At 45.5% G+C, this 20,852-nt stretch overlaps 1 protein-coding gene across 3 annotated transcripts in view; it reads left to right on the top strand.

The window, feature by feature from the left end:
• Stk38l (serine/threonine kinase 38 like) overlaps positions 1 to 20,852 on the top strand; it is a 59,688-nt gene that overhangs the window by 18,003 nt on the left and 20,833 nt on the right. Inside the window, exons 2-3 of one of the 3 annotated variants that reach the window (XM_027430098.2) lie at positions 18,542 to 18,686; positions 19,847 to 19,898. In XM_027430098.2, the coding sequence (XP_027285899.1) occupies positions 18,553 to 18,686; positions 19,847 to 19,898 (186 nt within the window). In that variant the 5' untranslated portion in view covers positions 18,542 to 18,552. Of the gene's footprint in view, positions 1 to 18,541; positions 18,687 to 19,846; positions 19,899 to 20,852 lie in introns of those variants that run through there. The other 2 variants (XM_027430100.2, XM_035448640.1) reach the window with 2 other exon arrangements.

Below are 20,852 nucleotides of genomic sequence, written 5' to 3'. Positions count from 1 at the left end.
GAGAGCAGCTGCTCGGGTGTACGCACTCACTCCCACCAAAGAAAAGTTTTGGTAAAGAAGACAAAAACAAAACACAGAAAATTCTTTTCTTAGTTTTATTAGCGAAGTACTAGTTTAAAAAAATTTTAATTCAGAGGTTTGATTTGAAATATAAACTTTTGTACTGAAAATTTCTACGGGGCTCTGCCTGTATCAGATGTGACCCTTTGTCTCAGCCAGGCATAGTCTTAAATTTCAGTATTCTTATATTCCACTTAGAATTTTCCCCACTTTCTACATATTTTTTTCTTTCTTTTTTCAGCTCCCAGTGGAATCACAAAGGGAAAAGAAGAAAAATAAAGTGTCCATGTTTATACAACACAAAGTAGCCGTTCAGTTCCTTAAGAATTGTTGGTGGTTCTGAGGTTTTATGCCATTGGGCCGGTGATGAGGCTGTGCAGCCAGCCCTAGGACCAGGGTGTCTGATCCTCTGTAGCAAGTTTTCTTGTTAGACCATATTTGGATCTCCAGCCCCAAATAATGACACAGAGACTCATTATTAATGCTCATTATGAAAGCTCAGCTTTAGGCTTTTTCCCAACCAGCTCTTATAACTTAAATTAACCTGTCCCTGTTAATCCACATTCTGCCACATGGCTTGGTTACCTCTGTTCTGTACCATATGTATGACTTTTGCAGAGTCTGTGGTGAAATCCATGCGTTTAAATTCCTCCTCCTCCTCCTCTTCCTCTCTCTCCCCAGTGGAAGTCCTGCCTGTCCTCTCCTGGCCGTTAAGCTCTTTATTAAACCAATCAGAAAGTTCTGTATGTGGAGACATAGCTCTACAGGGTACACGATATTCCCCATTTCCCCCTTTCATCTAAATAAAATAAAAGGTTTTAACTCTAACACTGTAAAACTATATACAATAAGAACAGTTTTCAAGTTAGAATTTTATCCATAGTGTCCAGATCTTTTGTATTTCGAAGTTTTGGAGAAAATACTCTATTATCTATCCTAAACCACTTTCTATCATAACGTATTACCATTCTAAAAATATCTTTTTAGACTATAAAGCATCTTCTTAGATAAGCAATTTAAGCTTTTATGCCTCTCAACCTTTATTAACTTTGCATTTCTTTCTTTCTTTTTTTTTTTTTTAGTTTAGTAACAAAACTGTATAATTATCTAGTCTTCAACCCCCATCAGAGACCCAAGAAGGATAAAATATTACCTGGGTAAACAGGAAATGTAGAGCAAACAACTTCCAAAACTATAGAAATGACCAAATGGCTGGCTGCCTGTATAGTCACCCAGGGTTCCTCTGTTATGTTGGGGCATCCATCTTCAGCCAACAGGCCTAGAATATCTTGACAGACTTTTCTGTGAAACAGGAATTTTGAAGGACTGTCCTACCTTGTCTTGGCAAAGTTCAGCAGTCGCCTTCTTTTGTGTCCTCCTTGCCCAGTTTGGACAGCACACTGTTAGCAGTTGAGGCTAGGGCAGTTTCTTGTCCAAATGGCCAGTTTTGCCACATAGAATGCAAACTCCCTATGGAGGTTCTTCAGTGCCCATCATCCTTTTTTGAAGTAAATTGGTGTTACAGTAGATGTCTCTCACTGTCATGGAAAGCCTTATGTTATTAAAACATTGTCAGTGCCATATTCTGTAGGTCTCTGAAGTATTTGAAGACTACCTATCTGTCTAAAATAAAATCTCTGTTTGACCTTGAAAACATATGTAACAGGGCCACAAATGTGACTGTTATAGATGACTTAACTGCTAACCTGTATTTCTTTATTATCCTAAATAGCTTTCAAGGACTAAAACTTTACATTTTTAAATGAGCTGCATAGGTACAATACCTTTAAACAAGAGTAGAAACATACATGTATGTGCGTGTGTAATATTCTAATATAAATAACCTTAAATAACTATGACATGGCAACTTATTATTAATTATGAAGCCTTGGCTTTTTTTCCTTGGCTAATTTATAATGTAAATTAATGAGTCTATTCATCTTCATTCCACCACGCAGCTGGGTTGCCTCAGGTGTTTACCCTATGTCCAGCTTCCTCAGTCTCACTGGCTTCTCCCTGTCTTCAGGTGACTAAGGTGATTGCCTGCTCATGATCTGCTCAACAGAAGACATGCTACTGTTTCCTACTTGGGTTCATCTGGGTGGCTCCTTAGTTTAAAATGCTTCCCAGATTGCATTTGATGAAGCACAAGCCCTAGAAGAATCTGTGCAAATCCTCGTGTCAATGTTTCCCAGGGACTGGAGGGCTCAGCACTTAGACCAGTGCCCGAAGCCGAGAGCTAGCGAAGAACAGTCGTAGTGCTGCGCTCACTCCTTCCTCCTTTGGGACACAGAGCTTCTTCTTGTTTGTGTCATCTTTACTGTATGGTGACATTTTAAAGATTCCTGTTACATGGAAATTAAGCCTTCCACACAGTCCAACAGTGCGCACATTAGTGGCAATGAACTGTTTGTGGAGCATATATTTTATTGCCCAAATATTTTATTGTCAGCTTTTGGGATCATGGTTTATTATGACTTCCATCCTCCCCTAAGGGAAAGAAAATCCGTAAAATTGTCTGCTCAGATCCCTTTGTTCTAGTTAGGGTCGCCATTGCTGTGATGAAACATTGTGACCAAAGCATTTTGAGGAAGAAAAGGTTTATTTCTGCTTACCTTCCCTGAAACAGCCCCTCACTGGCGATGAAAGTCAGGACAGGAACTCAAACAGGATAGGAACCTGGAGGCAGGAGTTGATGCACAGGTCATGGGGGGAAGCTGCTAGCTGGCTTGCTCATCGTGGTTTGTCCAACCTTCTTTCTTGTAGAACCCAGGACCACCAGCCCGGTGACAGCACCACCCACCATGGGCGAGGCCCTCCTCCATCAATCACTAATTGAGGAAATGCCTACAGTCTGATCTTATGGAGGCTTTTTGTTTGTTTGTTTGTTTGTTTATTGGTTTAGCATCCTGACAAGATTCCCCCCCCCCCAGTCTCCCTGCCCGTCCATTTCCCCTCCTCTGTTTCTCTTCAGAAAAGGGCAGCCTCCATGCATATCAGCCAGGCCTGATCTATCAAGTTGCAGCGAGACTAGGCACCTCCTCTTGTATTAAGGTTGTACAATGTAGTAGGGCAAAGGACCCCAAAACAGGCCACAGAATCAGAGACAGCCCTGTTCCCACTGTTAGGAATTCCACAAGAAGACCAAGCTACACAACTGTCACATAGGTTAGTCCTAAGAAGGCTTCCTGGCTGCAGTTCAGTCTCTGTGAGCCCTTTTAAGGCCAGGTTAGTTGGTTCTGTGGGTTTTCTTGTAGTGTCCTTGACCCCACAGCCTCATACGGTCCTTCCTCCCTGTCTTCCTCAGGATTCCCTGAGCTCCGCCTAATGTTTGGCTGTGGGTCTGCATCTGTTTCTGTGGTCGCTGGGTTAACCTTCTCTGATGACAGTTGTGCTCCATCTTTGGGTTTATCAGAGTATCTTTAGGAATCATTTCATTGAGTTGGACACCTCCCTGTCTCATCAGATGTGACCTTGGGATCTGTAGTAGTAGCCCAGGGAGGGCAAATGTATCTTGTTTGCTGTTTTTGGAAATAGGGTTTCCTGTGACTCAGGCTGTCCTTGAACTCCGATGTTTGAGGATGAGCGTCAACTTCTAATCTTCCTGCCTCTACCAAAAGTGATGGGAGACGGACAACCAAGATGAGTCTCGAGCTGGCACTCTGCTTGGGTGTTGTGCTGTGAAGTTGTAGACTCAAGTTCCTTGGAGTTGACCTGTCCGTGTGTAACTCCTGTAGCTGATATCTCAGAGACCCTGATTACCCTGTGATGGTCTTCCTGCTTACCAGAAGATGGCTCCACAGGTGTTAACAGTGTAGACACATGGCACTTTTGGATGGTGCGATGGCAGTGATAGTGCAGTTTCTTCAGATGACCACACCTGTGTCCAGTGTCCCACAGGGGTCCTTTCTGTGCATTTGAGTACCAAGACCTAGACAGGCAGAGTCGCTCGTCTAAGATCACACAGCCGTGAGAATGGGGTGGGACTCTTAACTCAGCAGTGCCCTTTGCCACATCTAAGAAGCAGATACTTTATCAACTTGGGCTCTGAAGAAATACTCATTTATAGTTTTAAGAGACTTTACTTAAAGATGTGATAGAGAGTGGGAAAACACACTTCAGTGTGGTACTTACAGTCACACACTGTCAGGACCAGAGCAAGGCTCGGAGCTGGTTGCTGGAGGGTCCCACATGCACAGTTCATGGGCCTCAGTGAGTTGACAGTCATCTGAAGATTTCAGATGCCTGTAATTCAGTGCTCCACAGGCCGTGTGCCCTGGAGAGAGTCAGGGAATAATGGTATAGAAAACACTATGGAGGGCTCTTCCAGCTCTCAAGCTTGAATAGTTACTGTCCATATCGGTGTAGTTCTCCTGAGAGAGAGAGAGAGAGAGAGAGAGAGAGAGAGAGAGAGAGAGAGAGAGAGACTCACACTGTATCATGTCTCTCTCTCTGTGTGTGTGTGTGTGTGTGTGTGTGTGTGTGTGTGTGTGTGTCTTTCTCTGAAGCACCATCCTGAGAAACATTTTTGAGGCAAAATCTCTCATTGGCCTGGAGCACATTAAGTAGCCTGGGCTGGCTGGCTAGCAAGCCCCATGGATCTACCTGTCTCCACCTGGTCAGTGTACTGGAACTGCAAGCTCAGGCCATGTTGTGTGCCTTTGGGGGATGGACTCAAGTCTGCACGCTTTGCTGACTTAGCTGTCTTCCCAGCAACATAGCTCTCACATAGCTATGTGGAAGTCACCTAAACACGTCTGAAAAGTGTCTGCCTGTCCACTGGCTTTGGGTTACAGATATTTTCCTCTTCACCTGAATTTTGGATTTAAAGCATCTCATTGGCTTGTGGGTTTTCTTTAAGCTGGTGTTTCTGTGGCAACTGGCTGTTTCCAGGTACAGTTTTCCCTGGTTGTGGTTTATGTATTAATTTGTCTGTAGGTAGACCTCATGAGTAAAAATCAGTACTTAGAAAAGATTATGGGATGTTACCAGAGAGACAGAGGCATGCTAGGGTTTCTTACCCCTTCAATTTGAGAATGGGCAGAGCTGGAAGGACCATGGATGGGAAGGCCAGGGCTCTGAGGTGGCCAGTGAGGGCTCAGGCACATGACTCAGCTGGGTGTGCACAGTAATGGAAAAGTTTCTAAATTGTGCCATCAACTTTAAATATTACATTTTTCCTCTCTTTCCTCCTCAAGAAAGTAGAGGAAAAGTCTCCCCTTTCCCGCCTTTGTGTAGTCAAATAAGGACTAAAAATGAACTCGCTGTGTGGAAGTCAGAGCACTGATTGAATTCCATATTTGTCTTGGAAGGAAATCCAGACTCCTGTGTAATGATGACTGGACGGTGCCTCTGTGTATTCCAGGGCGGGGTCTCTTGACACTCTCTCTCCTTGAGTTACAGAGTCACTGCTAATTGTTTCGTTTTTCTGTTTTCTCATGGCCGACTGTCCCTATGTACACAGTGTATCAGAGTTGTTGAATCTGTTTGCTCGGGGAGGACTTAATTGTAGACGTTCTCAGAGCCCAATGTAATTAAAAACTTTGACAGTTAATGTGAGAGATGAAATGAATACTAGGAAACAGAAAACCTGACTGCAGATGAGAAAGAGAGCTGGGACCCATGACTTTGGGAGGCCGAGTCTGGAGCAGGGCATGGTGGTGCTCACCTGTGAGCCCCACACAAGGGAGGCCGAGTCTGAAGGAATTTGAGACCAGCATCTTTCTCCATTCTTAAAAGGAGGGAAGAGACTTAGTTTCTAAGGAAAGAGTTTAGTGCTCTTATTGTGCAGGGACAGACAGCAGCTGCTCCTGGGGGTGTGTAGGGGCCTTGGGTGTCAAAGGGAGCTTTACTTTTTCTTTAAGACCCTCAGGACCTTGACTGCTGACAGAGCCGTTGTGTGTGGCTTTCCTGTCTTTACTTTGTGAGTTTTATCTATTTTCTTTACACTCTGATGGGGACTGTTCTCTCTGCTGATCCCTAGCAGGTCTTGGAGGTAGAGTGGGAAGGGCATGAGTTAGCCACTCACAGTGGCTTCCTTTTTTTTTTTTTTTTTTCCCTTATTCTTGTCTAAATGCTAATCCTTCAAGCCTCAAACTTAATCTTTACCAGGAGGAACAGGTGTTTGCCCAGATATCCAATGTTTGGGAGGAACAGGAGTGCACAGTGCAAGAAAGGCCTTGGCTGTTGAGTCAGGCTGTGTTGGCTATAAGACTTGAGTAAGGTGTGCGTCTTTCCATAGTGCTGGTGTCTTCTGCAGAGTTAAGTGACATGTTAGCATGAGTAGAGACTGTATATGTCAAGATATATTGCCTGGCACACAGTTCATGTTAATGAACTATTTTGAGTTATATTGTCATTGTCAGTAACTTTGGAGTAGTGTTAACATTCTTTAATTGTGATGGCATGGAATAGAATAATCACGTCTCAAGGTTTTGATATTTGATATACACAGCTGATACCAGGAAAGTGGTATAAGAAATAGAGGCATGGTGGCACACACCTGTAATCCTAGCACTTGGATGGCTAAGGTAGGAGGAAGACTTCAAAGTCAACTAGGCTGTGTAGCGAGACCCAGGGTCAGTAGACAGAGGGAGAGGAAATAATGGAGGAAGTCATTAAAAGAGGCAGAACTTTCAGAACAGTCATCAGCAGTGGGGCCCTGCGTTTTTTGTATAACCGTTATTTTTCAGTGCTGGTCTCTGACTCACTTAGGGCCTCTTGCCTGTCAGTCAGGTGTGTTCTACCAGAATCTCGTGGCTGAGACCTTAAACGCTTAATCTTCCTGTCTCTACTTCCCAAGTGCAAGAATTACAGGTGTGCACACCATGAAGTCTGGCCACAAATAACATTTTTGAGGAGAAATTGCTGTTTAATTGTAGAAGTGGAAGCAAAAGTCCATGTAGTTTGTCATCTAGCCTGATGGCTTCCTTTCTGTGTGCCTGTCTATGAGGCAGTGAGGTAAAGCACCTATGTGTCAGCACACAGAGTGTTCTACAAAGTTCTGTGGTACTCTATGGTGTCATTAAGATCTGCCAGTCAGCAAGGAGTTGCCACCTGCACTGTGTGGCAGGGACCAGACAGAACAAGCTATCCTGTTTGTGAGTTTAGCATTTGTCCACTTTCGAAACACTCTCCCTGTTAATTAGGTACCTACTGTATACAAGACGTTGTCCTAGAAGCTGAAACTCAGTTGATGAGCTGTGAACTCCAAGGCTATGTCTGTCCTTTTCCTGAAAGTTTCTATGTATCATGAAAGATCTGGACGAGTGTAGCTGAGCTACCCGTTCCTAAAGTCTTTTCTGCTGTGAAAAAGGAGCATATTACCTTTATTGCACATTAATTATTCCTTACACTTTTAACTCACCGAGTTCTCTTTTCTTCCCTCTAAAACCCAGGAAGCACATACTTAATGAGGTCTCAGAACTCTTCCTGATGCTGCTGTGCCTCAGGCCCCCAGCCTGCTGGACCATCCTCACTGTCTCTAACTGCTGAGTAAGCATCCCTTCCTTCTTCCTTCCTGTGTCCTCTGCATCACTGTCAGCCGCCAGACCCCTGTGCTGCACTGTGAGCTGGTGGAGCACTCATCTCCTGGCTGGTGTCTCTAGCAGGGCTTCCTTGTCAATTCCACGGAGGTACCAGGGCTCCCTGGCTTCACAGTCCTTCCCTGTCGGGTCCCTGCTGTCCTTTCCAGTCCTGTCTTTGACCACTGTCTGCTCTGTTATTCGGGGTGCACCCAGCACCATGTGCCACCCTATGAATAGGCATACTTCTTATGTCAGTTAAATGAGTAAATTTTAAAAAGGTAAAACAACTGTGGAATTTGCATGTAATTAAATATTTTTTTGTAATTATTTTTTTTTTAAAGCTCTGCCCCAGTCCCTCTGGAGTAATTAGCTTTGAATTTTGCGTTTTGGAAGGAGACAGAATGTTCATCCTGTTTACTTAACTAAAAATTACCCTATTCCCTTTTTCTAACCAAATCTAGTGCTGGTAAAAATTTCTGACTCAGTAGTTTTGGAAAGAGCTGCTTCTTTCCAGAAATAGGCACGCTCACACCCTGGGTCGTCTATACTGGTAACTTGCCGTCACGTCAGGAAGCTGGGTGGATGCAGGGACGAGGGACTGGGTCAGGATTAGGCCACGGTAAGGGCCTCCCTAGCTAGTCTAGAGGGGCCGATTGGGAGACACTTGTTTTTACGTCACTGTCCTGTGACTACGAGTGTCCTTCAGTAGCACCAGCATCTCCACCTGGCAGTGAGTCAGGGCTAAGCTGAGCTGCCTGCTGTTTGTATACAGCACTGTAGCTTACATCAGCCTGTCCCTTTTCTGAAGCCCTGCCGTTATTATACAGTCCCACCCAGGCCATTTCTTTTTGCCCCCGATGCCTATCTGGGTTAGTCTATAGCAGTATTGTAAATTCAACAGTATTGTGTGCTTATTTCTTACTGCTTATACTCCTACTGCCTAATACACCTACCGTCTTCATGATGTGACCACTGTCCTGCCTGCTTTATTTTACTACCGTTATCCTGGAAACCCACTTGGCATGCAAACACTAATGGGCTTATTTGTTGTTATCTAGCTGTGTAGCCTAGGCTAGCTGCAAACGCATAGTCCTCCTGGAGGAGTACTGGCGTTGCAGGTGTTGCCGTCTCCCTTGTTCGATAGTGGGTTTTTAAATATCTTATTTTGCTGTCTGTAACTATGACAGAAACTGTCAGTTTGTATGTAACGTTTGGAGAGGGGCTTCAGAAAACCACCGTCTTTCATTTCAATCTGTGTGTCTGTGGTAGCAGAAGTCCCTTGGCCAAGGAACCGGAATCAGGCGGAAGCTAAGATGGGGCTGGACGGTGAGCCACATCTTCTCTAAGCAGAGGCCCCCAGGGCAGACTCCACGTTCTGTTGGAAGGTGCAGCTGAGGGCAGGGGGTGAGAGGATTCCTAACCAGATACATCATGCAGCTATGAAAAGGAAAGTTTGGTTCCATGTAGTAGCGGTAAAGAAGAGTGTGTATCTAGTTCAGTCAGCCATGTTCTGTGGTTGCTCGTACATACCATCTAGTCTTAGGTCATGCATTTTTTCTATTTTTTTTTTTTTTAAAGACAGAGTCTCATATAATATAGCCCTGGCTGACCTGAAACTTGCTGTGTAGACCAGGCTGATCTTGAACTCACAGCTTCCCAAGTGCTGAGATTAAAGGCATGTGCTGCCATACTGGGCTCCTCACCTAGTTTTTGAGGATGTTGTGACATTCTTTTTTTTAAATTTTAGATCTGTTCATTTTATTCTATGTGTATGAATATTTTTCCTGTGTGTTTGTGTGAATACTACATCTATGTGTGGTTCCCATGGAGGTCAGAGGAGGGTATCAGATACCCTGGAACTGGAGTTGCAGATGGTTATGAGCCACCCCGTTGGTGCTGGGAACTGAACCCAGGACCCCTGCAAGAGCAGCCAGTACTCGTATCTCTGCAACCCCTTCTGTAAAATATTGTTCAGAGGCATTAGTTTGTGAAAGCCTGGATTTGTTGCTTTTCCATAAGTTCTAAAATGGAAATATGTGAGATAAATAAAATTGGTTATGAAGAACTTGGTATGAAGAACAGACCTCTCCTCAGGGAGGGAGGCTTGCTGGACTGGCAGTGGGAGATGCCTGCTTTGCAGGCCCAAGTCCCCTGGTTGGTTCCAGTTACCACAGGCTCACTGAAGTGAAAGTGCTAATAACACGTGGCTGAATGCTTTCAGAGCAGGGCTCTGGTGCATTTATTGGTTCTGTAACTGTTGATGTAATCCAGGCTGTCTCTTTGTCCCTGGCTTTGAAAGGCACCCACTTCACACACGGCACAGATAAAAGGACACTGCGAGTTAAGCTTTGTGCCTGACAAGGTAGCTCACAGATAGAGTCACTGTTTTAGCATAAGACCTGCCAGTGCTGGGGAGGGCTCCTTTCAAATTCTCAAGTAGCAGTTTCAGACATACGCACATGTTGGCTCTTGGTGTTATTTACACATGGGTTTCTTGCGTACGGTAGAAGTTCTTCCATTAGCAAAACTGATGGACGTTTAAGAACTTAGAGAGGAGTGATGAACAAAAGGGTCAAGACCATGCTGAGGAAACCCACAGAAACAGCTGACCTGAGCAAGTGGGAGCTCATGGACCCCAGTCTGACAGCTGGGGAACCAACATAAGACGGAACCAGGCCCCCTAAACGTGGATTTTTGTCTAGGAGGCCTGGGGAGTCTATGGGCCCTCTCTCAGTGGAACCAGAATTTATCCCTAGTGCATGAATGGACTTTGGGAGCCCATTCCCCATGGAGGGATACTCTCTCAGCCTAGACACATGAGGGAGGGCCTAGGCCCTGCCCCAAATGACGTGACAGACTTTGATTATTCCCCATGGAAGGCCTCAGCCTCCTTGGGGAGTGGATGGGGTATCGGTGGGGGGCATGGGAGGGAGAGAGAACTGGGATTGATATGTAAAATAAGATTGTTTCTAATTTAAATAAAATTTATTTTTTAAAAAAGAACTTACTGATTGTGCAGTGAAAGAAAATCAAAACCAGTACAGACTCCAGTTGTCATCATCCCCCTCCCCCCCTCCCCCCGTCCAGCATTTGAGCAAGATACATGCTGCAGTAAAGGTTTTCATTTTATGGAAAATATGAGAAAAACACATGAGTTTGAGTGGAGGAGAATTAGGTTATCTGTAAGAAGAACTTTGAGCACAGGCTGCCAAACAGATAAGAGGGGGAGCTACTTTCTCGGTGCTAGGGACAGCACCTCCTACAATGTTCCTTTTGGGGCTGTCCGAAGGCAGCTTGGCCCTGAACTTCACCCCTAGTTCCCTGGCAGGGCGTCTATGCCAGGATCCCTTCTCCCCTTCAGTGGTGACTAAGCTTCCTGCCCAGACAGTAAAGCATTTGGAAACCTGAGCATAGACAGTGTCTATTTTAAAACTCTGACATAATTGAGAGTCCATCCATTAAAAAGATGGTCCTTAGGCATGCTGAGCACAGCTTGCAACCCTCAGTAGGATAGCAGTGACAGGGAGGGGGGGCACTTGGGTGATGGCCAGCAATGCATTATCCAGACTGGGATGTGGTCCTGATTTTAATAAAGAAAGGGGCTGGAGAGACGACTCTGGGTGGAGCTCCTACCACACAAGTATGAGAACCTGAAGTCAGACCCTCAGCACCCATGGGAAGCCAGAGACGGTAGCTTGAACATCTGTAACCCTAGGTCTCCTACAGTGACATGGGACATACAGACAGGAGAATTCTCAGAAGGTGCCACCAGCTAGCTTGGCCTAGGCAGAGGGGAACTGAAAGGAGAGCTGGCCTCCAACGAAGTGGAGGGGAGGACTGACCTCCACACTTGCATTCACACACGATAACTTACGGACATTGGCTCAAATAAATGAATAATAATAAACTTAATGTCTGAGTATCCAAATCTTAGTTTACAACTAATTTTACTTAATCTTTTAAGTCTTTGAATTATGTGTAGTGGTTTGATGTGAGCCTGTGGATTTATAGGAATATAAGTCTTCTGAAATATAATCTCCATTCTCCTGAAATAGCCAAGTTCTTACATTGTGAGGCTTTTCTATGCTGAGAACATGAAGTCACTTAAAAACTGTTAGCACTGTGGTGTGACTTCAGCTGCTTAAAATGGGATGTGACAGCTGTGGCGTCCAGATGTGGTGTCCTGATGTCTGTGGAATGAGCTTTTCCATAGACAACAACAGACACATCAGGGAGGTAGGCTTGGTGCTGCACACCATTAATCCCAACACTCGAAACAAAGGCAGACAGACTTCTGTGAGTTAGAGGCCAGCCAGATCATAGTGAGACCCTATCTTGAAGAAGGAGAGGAGGAGAAGTAATTATTTACAAGTCATAGAAAGATACTTAATTCATTGTTGTCAAAGAAACGTGTAAACAAAACCAAGATTCCTCTGTAGTGGACATCAGCGGGGCTGTCAAGAAGCCCCGGGGTTGATTTTCCTTCTTTGAATTCAGTTTTTGACCCACACATAAGGTGAGAGGGGAAGCAGTAACTAGGGTTAGATTGGGATCTTGTGTTAGAGCAGATGGGGACCACGGAGTCTGGGCTGGTGCCGTGTCAGTGTTGACTGTGAGCTTCTCTTTAGGACTGTGCAGTGTCCTAGAATGCCACTGCCCTGCACACTCCCCAGCTTCACTGTGGGCCACCGCATAGCCTGTGTACCACCCTTGGTCTGTGGGATACATGGCCTGTCTTTCCACACCACACACGTGGGCTGAATAGGCTGTTCTACCACACCCCATAGTTTGTTCTCCCATGTGTCTGTGGGCTCCACTTCTGGAAGGTGAGGGGGATGGAGGGGCAGTTCTGTCCCTTAGTGACAGATAAGATAGTCTTTACATCACTTAAAGGGACAGTTTTCCGTAAGCAGAGTTTGCTTTTGAAGGTCTAACCCTGTACTCAGCTGTATTTTTCCATAGTAGAACCTGTGCTGGAGTCTAGAAAATTCTGGGTAGACTCAAACTCAGACCCTGCTTTATGGAGGGTTTCCTGAGTTCTTAGGTGACAGGTTGCTACAGTTTATTTTTATTCCATTCTAGGTACTTCTCTCTCTCTCTCTCTCTCTCTCTCTCTCTCTCTCTCTCTCTCTCTCACACACACACACACACACACACACACACACACACACACACACACACACACATATCCAGGTTGTGCTTCAGTGTTGTTTAGGGCTCAGTGATAAATTGCTCAGGTGGTCATCAGCACTTACATTTTTTTTAAGTTTTAAAGATTTTTGTACTGTGATGTGTTACTGATGCGTTAATGGGACACGTCCCTTCTGAGTCTTGTCAGGGTGGCTGAAGTTGAGCCGTCTGTGTGCTTAGCACAGTGTCAGTTACAAGTCACGTGTGCCTGCTTTTAGCTGGGAGCGGTGACTGTGGTCACTTGGGATGGCCAAAAAAGTCTCTTGGAGAATTAAAATGACTCAAAATTAGTAAAAGCCACTCGTGGCTTCTTAGGTTTTAAGCTATACACTTGAATTTTAGTCCTGAATTCTTGCTCCCATAAAGGAGCACTTGTAGTTCAGTTTCATTAGTCTGCTCTTGTTGATTTCAGTTGACAGGACGGACAGGCACACACAAGTTAGTCTCTTAGTGTGAATGACTGTGCTTGTTAGTGTGTGTGTGTGTGTGTGTGTGTGTGTGTGTGTGTGTGTGTGTGTGTGTTCCTATTAGAAGTTCACTGTTAGAAAAGGGAAGTGCCCCAGATGCCCACGCTTTACATATAGCGTGGCTGAGTCACTTGGCCAGCCTGCTTCCCCAGCTGGCTCCTCCCCCAACCAGGATGTCATAACACCTCTCACCATGCATGCCCGTTCCTTACCCTGTCTGTTCATTGGCTGTTGTTCTTCACACCAGGCCTCACCTTTTGGCACAGTACCTGCATCTGGTCTGTCTGGCAGAGCTTCCTTGGAATACAGAGGGCACAGAGGGGGCAGGCTCCTCCTCACATCTGGAGCTTGTCTCTGTTCCTCCTCTCTGCATGTTGGAAGCCCCCTTGCCTTATACTGCAGGAAGGTAGTCGAGGAGTGCAGATTTGTGCTGCCCTGGTCTGTGACTTCAGTGTAAACCTGAGTCATTGGCAGGGAAGTCACTTGAAAAGACTGGTGATTTGAGCCCTGTAATAAGGCAGTTTTGCGTCTCCCTGTGAGACCGAGAAAGTCTCTTCAGGATCGTCCTCACTAGTCATCCTCTTTCTGTTTTTAGTTTGATCCATGACATCAACTCTTCTCAGAGTCCTTTGGTTCCTAGGACAGAACTCAGGTCCACTGTGGTGCAGGGCTCTGGCTCTGTGCCATGATGCAGGCTGACACCTGGAGGAGCACTCTGTGTCAAGGCAGAGAGCATCTCGTAGCCTGTCAGCTTCTCTGTGCTTTGATTGGCTGGTGATGTTGAACATGTATGGTTTATGCTCTTTTTATCTATTGTCTTTTTAAGGTCTTGGTTTACAGATGTGCTGTTTAAAAAGCTGCATATGACCTCCACATACATAATATATTTTGAGTTTTTAATATATGCTCAGTGTTGAACTTGAACTGACTGAATTTCTGGCTTTCTCATCGGCACTGGGGAAGAGGCTGTGGTTGGCTGCTCTTACATCAAGGACCCAGCATCTGGGAGTGCTGCAGCTCCAGGCATCAGGACCACAGTCAGAAAGGGCTAGGAGACTTCACACTGCGAGACATTCCAGGAGTGTTAAAGATAGTGAAGTGAAATTCAGGGTCAGGTGAAGGCCACTGCGTTCTGCCTTTGAAGGAGACACACTTCTGCTTATATAGATGTGTGTGAGTGTGTGTGTGTGTGTCCCTTCTGCTAAAGAATGCTAGACTTCACTGTTGATAGTATTTCCCTGATGAATTGGGGGTCACTTGTTTAAGTGAACAGGAAATTGAAGGGCACTAGTGTATGTTTCTCAATCCAGGAATTCTAGGCTTACAGGTTGTATCTTGTCTTTTTCTGGCTAGAGAAAGGCTTTAATAAAAGACAAAGACCAGTGTTAAGTCCGTTAAAGGTGTAGGTTTACAAATTTAAAGACTGCCTGTGTTTGGTTAGAAAAGTTCTTCCTTGTAAAAGCTAATCTCACCAAGGGCTGGGGTTGGGCTTCACTGCACACCCGTCTCCGAAGGAAAACTTCCTTCTGAAGATAAACACAGCACCAGGTGGTTTTGTAACTTTGTACCCAAGTGAAATGATTGCAGGTGGGTGTATGCATGGACCCAACTCACCAGATTCAAACGGTGTTAGCATGGCACTCACAATGCCTGCCCAGTGCTGCAGGCATTGACTGTAGAGGCAGGGACAGCATTTGCTCTGGCCTGGTTTTCAGTCAAGCTATGTGGACTTTGAGGTGCATCTAACAAGAATGGAAAGACTATGCGAGTGACAATTATAAAGGGCCTAAAAATAGTTTTCATTCACATCTGCTTTGGGTTTCGGAGTAAAGACCGTTGCGTCATCATCTGGGGAGGAAGGAGGTCTTATCTGCGTATTCTTTACAAAGACCCAGGTTCAAAAGTGCGCATTTGGGCCTTGTTTGCTCTCTCTGTATGTCTAATGCAGGCACTCTCTGGGACTTGACAGTTGTTTTATTTCCCCCTCACCTGTGTATGTGCTACACAAAAATGTCTTCCAAGATTCTACTTAGCCATCTGCCTTTCTCCTGTGGCCTGCAGACCTGCTCCTAAAGGCAAGTTTGGTCAACTTTGGCAGTTAAGTGTCATCATCTCCTCCAGCACTTGGCAGTGGCTGGGGACCCCAGGGAGACAGGGATCCGTTCTTTAGCCATGCCCCCCACCCCATCCTGAAATCACTGAATGTTTACATTGAGTGACTATTCTCTCTAGATACCAGCCTGGTTTCCTAGCAACAGCACCAACCTAATTCAGACTTCTTTTTCCTGGCCTGTAGTGATGGAGTGCTTTGTGACAGTATTGGGTCCTGCTGCTCCTGGCCCACCTCCTGCTGTGTGACCAGTCTGCACACTGCTTTTTCTGCTCTCTACACCAGTCTTCCCTAAGCTTGGTGAGGATATAGTATCTTCCAGAATTTGATTGGCCACTAGATCTTGCATGTTGGCTGATAAGCCGGAAACATTCTGCACCACCCGGCTGCAACCAGTCGGCTTGCTCCTTTTTCTGACTTATGTAAGTATTGCTTACAAGTCATATAACTCCATGATCAGTGTTACTTTGCATTCTTAAAGGAGGTTTTAAGAAAAGCATGGTTCCTCCTTAGCTCTGTGGAAGGATTTTTGTTGTCCTGGAGTAGTGCTCTTGCCTGGTTTTTGCTTCTGGGAACTGGTACAGCACTTGTTGTCTTCTCAGCTGGGCATTTCCCAGCTTGTGATCACTTGTTGCCAAAGAAAAGACACACAGATCCTGAAGTCATTAGGAATTGCACTTGGCTGGAGCTCTTGAGGACCCTTGCTCCCAAATAGTGTTTGTTGGGAAAAGTAGCTGACACTTCCTGGGCCTTGAGGAAGCTCTCAGGACTCTGCCTACTCCCTTGAGGGTGCACACATGCTGATATAGGAAAGCTGGCAACTTTTGCCCTGAGTGTCTTTCTTAATTGTCATCTAGGTTTCTTAAATTTCCTTTGATTCTTTGGTCCCCCCACAAATCCTGACAGCAGACATGATTTGGGAGATGTTGGCCGTGTGACACAGCTGTTTCTCTTTCCTGACTGTCGCCTTTTCTGAGTCTGATCTTGGAACAGAACTTGAACCTGGGATTCTGAGATTTTAAAAAACGTTTTTGTTTAGGGTTCAGTTAAGTGGTGGAGTCCTTACAGATCTTGTGGCAATCCTTGGAACACTCTCTTGTTATTGATTTTTAAAGAAATGCTGTTATACCATGCAGCAGTTTATTTTTAAAAAAAGCTGCGTGCAGTGCTGACAGAGAGGTACCTTATGGGTTTCCCCGGCACTAACCTGACATGGCCTGGGGCCTGTGAAGTCAGCAGAGCACAAGTTGCAGTCCCCTCTTGGGAAAGTGACTGGGGTCAGACTTTAGGATCTGGATGGATCAGAACTGTATCTCTGACTCCAGGTATCAGAGAGCCTCGCTCTTTTCCAGCTCTTTCATCCCTTCCTGCTGCTCTTTTTTACGAGGTGGTCTCCATCATTCATTACCATCTGCCCTGTGTCAGATATGACATGGTGGTGAATGTTCTAGAAGGAATTTGGGAGAGAGTGCTCAGAGAAGTTCTAGTTTAGAGCAGAGGGCAGCTGATTGTCATGACGCACGCCAGCGACCGAGGTGCGGATGCAGAGCCCTCCCACCAAAGAGTGAGCAGTGAGACAAGGTAAAGCCACAGAGGATCAGCAGGTTCCCACGTGTCCAAGTGGTTTAAGGGAGCTCATGTGATGGACTGTAGGCAGGAGGGGGGCTGAAGTTGGGGTTGAGTCCCCACTGCACAGCCCATTGCTGTGTGAGCTTCCCCAAGCTCCAGTTCCCTGCTGGAAGGATGCAGTGAGGACTGCTGTTCTAGGTCCTCGGTCAACAAATGAAATACAGTTGTCCTGAGATGCCCATCGCTGGCTTCTGCCAGCTACACTTTGTGTGCTAATTTGACGTGGTGTGTGCAGAAGAACCCATGTAAGTTTTAAACAAGGGCGGGGGTGAGCTTCTCATCACAGAGAGTTAACTGGTCTGCAGCACAGCTTTGTGGTGAGTGTGAGGCTCACACAGTAGAACCCTGTCTGCTTAAGTCCACGAGACAGCAAGGGAAATGGGAGTTCACCACCGCTAAATCACACACTTCCAGTCTGTGCCTGACGAACAGTAGCTCTTTGTTTCTTTCCTATCCCTGGCTTCCAGTTCTGCTCAGGTCTGCAAGCAGAGCCCCGTGTCTTCATGTCTTTAAAGCGGCAGGTGGTGTAAAGTTCTCAGGGAATGCTGGTCGGCTGAGTGGAACTTGGGATGCTCACCTGGCAAGCCATCTCTCATCCAGATGGTCTGTTAGGACCCTCTTCTAGGTACCCAAACTCCTTTATGTGTGATCTGTGCTGTCTTTTTGGCTTATCAAAGCCTGTGGTAAGCAAATGTTGCAGAAGTACCACCACAGAGACCTGTAGAGCAGATTGTCTTTCTGTGAAACAGCTGTTTTGCCGAATTCCTTGCCTTCCTAAGGGTTGAAATGACCTTAATACCAGTGGTTCATCAAAGTTGGCACCTGGACGCCTCTGCGCAGACATACGCCATTCAGAACTGATTCACATGTTTTTATAGTCACTGCCTGGTTTTCAAAGGCATTTGAGCCCCGTTGGAAAATGAAGTGTGCCTCATAGCCTGGAAAAAAAGTGCTGCGTCTTGTGCTGTTGCAGAAACAGAATTTGGAGTGGAAAGAGCATTTGTGACCCATCTCTAAAGCATACACCTGCACAGAGTGCTGGTGCCTGCCCGCATGCGTGTTTGATAGGATACCATTGAAAACACATTCTATCTTTAGAGACATATTTATTAGGAATGGAACTATTGGCAAAATCTTACAAAGTTTGACAGGTGGTCAGTAAATCAGCAAAACGGACCGGAACTTCCTTGTTTTGAACACTGCTGCACACTGCTGCCTTTTGTGAGCTAACCAGCCTGTGAGTGTGTGGACTGCCACCAATGCATCCTCCCGTAATTAGCTCCTGGTTTTTCCAGAACAGAATCAATTTCCCTGGCTTTGGAACCTGTGCATCTGTTGGGGGAAGGTGGTTAGTGCTGGTGTTCCAGGTGTGAGGCACTACACCTGGCTTGCATCTGTTTATTATTAGTTTTGTATTATTTTAATTAAGAAACCTGGGTTGTTAACTAATAGAATCATTCTTAGTAGAAAGTAAGCATTTTTAGAGTTTGATAAAAGAAGCAGGACGTTTGGTTTTTGTAAAAACTGCTGAAGAATTTGCTCTTTTTATGTCATTTCAGGTCCCATTACTATGGCAGTGACAGCTGGGGCAGCAACCACCTTTCCTATGAGCAACCATACCAGGGAAAGAGTGACTGTGGCCAAGCTCACACTGGAGAATTTTTACAGCAACCTAATTTTACAGCACGAAGAGAGAGAAACCAGGTACAGTAAAGGCTAAAGGTTTGTTGGTTGTCTGTGACTGGACGGGAGCCCTGCCCTCTGTTAAGTTGCCTGGACCTGGTTGCTTGTTTCATTTCCTGGTTTCCAGAGTCTTGTGTACGTGTGCTCACATCACATGTCAGTTGTGTTTAACACAGATCTTTCCGGCTGTGGCATTGTGGTGTGCCTTTGTGCTGTCCTTTGGAGAGATGGCTTTAGAAATTGCTGACGAATGTATAGCATTAGTGGTGCTGTGTTGTATTAATGGGAATAGAGAAAAATAATGGCTGTCATTTTGCCTCAGTGAAACTTGGAGTTTGGTAAGGGGAACTGGTGCACACAGATGCTACATGAGAGAGCGGGGAGTGGCAGTGTGGGGACCAAAATGGACATGTGCTTTGACCGCCCTTCCCACACGACAGTGACATTTGACCAGGAAGAGCATTGTGCACACATGTTAAGAGGAAGAGGAGGAGGCATAGAATGGGATGTACCAGGTCCTGACCTAAAAAGGAGCTTATCTTTCGTTGGGTTCTCATGAGTAGCAGATACAAAGACTGTGGTACTTGAGCCTCAATCCTTGACCCCATTTGAGTAGATTCAAGAGTGTTAGTCTTCTGTTGTATAATCCAAAGCTAATTAAGGATGAGTTGTCCAGATCCATAGTTAGGAAAAAACCAACACTGTAGACATGAAATGCTGTTCACTTAAGAATGAGAGGCAAAACGTGTTCCATGGTCCTCGTTACCATCTGCAGCCCCATTGGAAATACTCAGCTTAACTTCACATTAAAAAAAAGAAAAATCCAGAGAGTCAAACCTGTCTTTACCCAGAAAAGCAAAAGTTCTGATCAGTAGTTATTGCCCTATACATATATGACTTTTCAGTTTTCAAATATATGTGTCTGCCATTGGACTCTCTCCTGAGCTGGGAACGTCATTTTGTACTGGGGGATAAACAGTAAAGCTTTGGTCAGTATGAAAATGCTAAGTCTAAGTATCTCAAGAAAGAGTCCTGACCACAGTGAATAGCTGAATCTTGGTCCAATTTGAAAGATTTTCTTAGCATAATGTGCCCATTGATTGGCTTCAATAAATACCTGTAGTTCTCAAATGGAAATAGGAACACATTTAGAAAGTCTAATTATTTTTTCTTTGGAAAAGGCAGAAGAAACTAGAAGTGGCCATGGAGGAAGAAGGCTTGGCAGACGAGGAGGTAACGTAACCTTCTGTACTAAACCATGTCAGCCGATTGTGTGGCTTGGCTATGGTCGGTTTCTCCATCTGAATGTGGCTTCTTACTGTGTTGCTGTGTGGGAACCTGAGGAGGAGATGGGGGCCTTTGCCCCCAGGAGCATCACATTTGCTGAATACCATCCACAGCGTTCTGGGTGTGCAGGACAGGAATGGGCTCTGGATACCATCTGTCTGTCTGTCTGTCCATCCTTCCTTCCATCCACCTGTCCATCCATCCACCTACCCACCTACCCACCCGTCCACCCACTCACACATCTGTCCATCCATCGTGTTCTGGGTGTGCAGGACAGGGGTGGACTCTGGATACCATCCGTCTGTCCGTCTGTTCATCCTTCCTTCCATCCACCCATCCACCCACTCACCCATCTGTCCATCCATCGTGTTCTGGGTGTACAGGACATGGGTGGGCTCTAGACCTTCTTGTCGATTCCCTCTTCTCACATTTTTTTCCCTGAATATTTTTTTAAACAATTTACTCCCTAATTTAGGCTGTGCATCTTGCTGATAAATGTCTTGAAATGGTCTCTTCCTCCTGTCCCTAGTTTTTCTGTACTCAGAAGTCTGCTAACTGTCCTTCCTGCCTGTGATGGCTTCAGTGAGATGTCATGCCCCGTGCACCCACCAACCCCCAGTCTCTGTGTTTGCTTGCTTGTGGTACTGTGTTATAGTAGAAGAGTAGTTTACGTGATGCAGTACAGGCTTCTTTCTGGTGGCCTGTTTCTCTCTAGCCTTAGCTCTCGGCATGTCATCCAGCCTTGACCAGTACCCAATTGCTGTGATTTTTTTTTTCCTGCTTATCTGTGGCCCTTTTCATGTGCTATTTCTGTCTCTTGAAGCACTTTCTCCTCCCTAACGTCTGACTTCCCTGGGAAATCCTCCCTCATGGCTTAGCCACTTGTCCTACATTCTACAC

This window comes from Cricetulus griseus, chromosome 8 (assembly GCF_003668045.3).
Source record: "Cricetulus griseus strain 17A/GY chromosome 8, alternate assembly CriGri-PICRH-1.0, whole genome shotgun sequence".
Lineage (NCBI taxonomy): Eukaryota > Metazoa > Chordata > Mammalia > Rodentia > Cricetidae > Cricetulus > Cricetulus griseus.
This window is presented reverse-complemented; position numbering and strand designations above follow the sequence as displayed.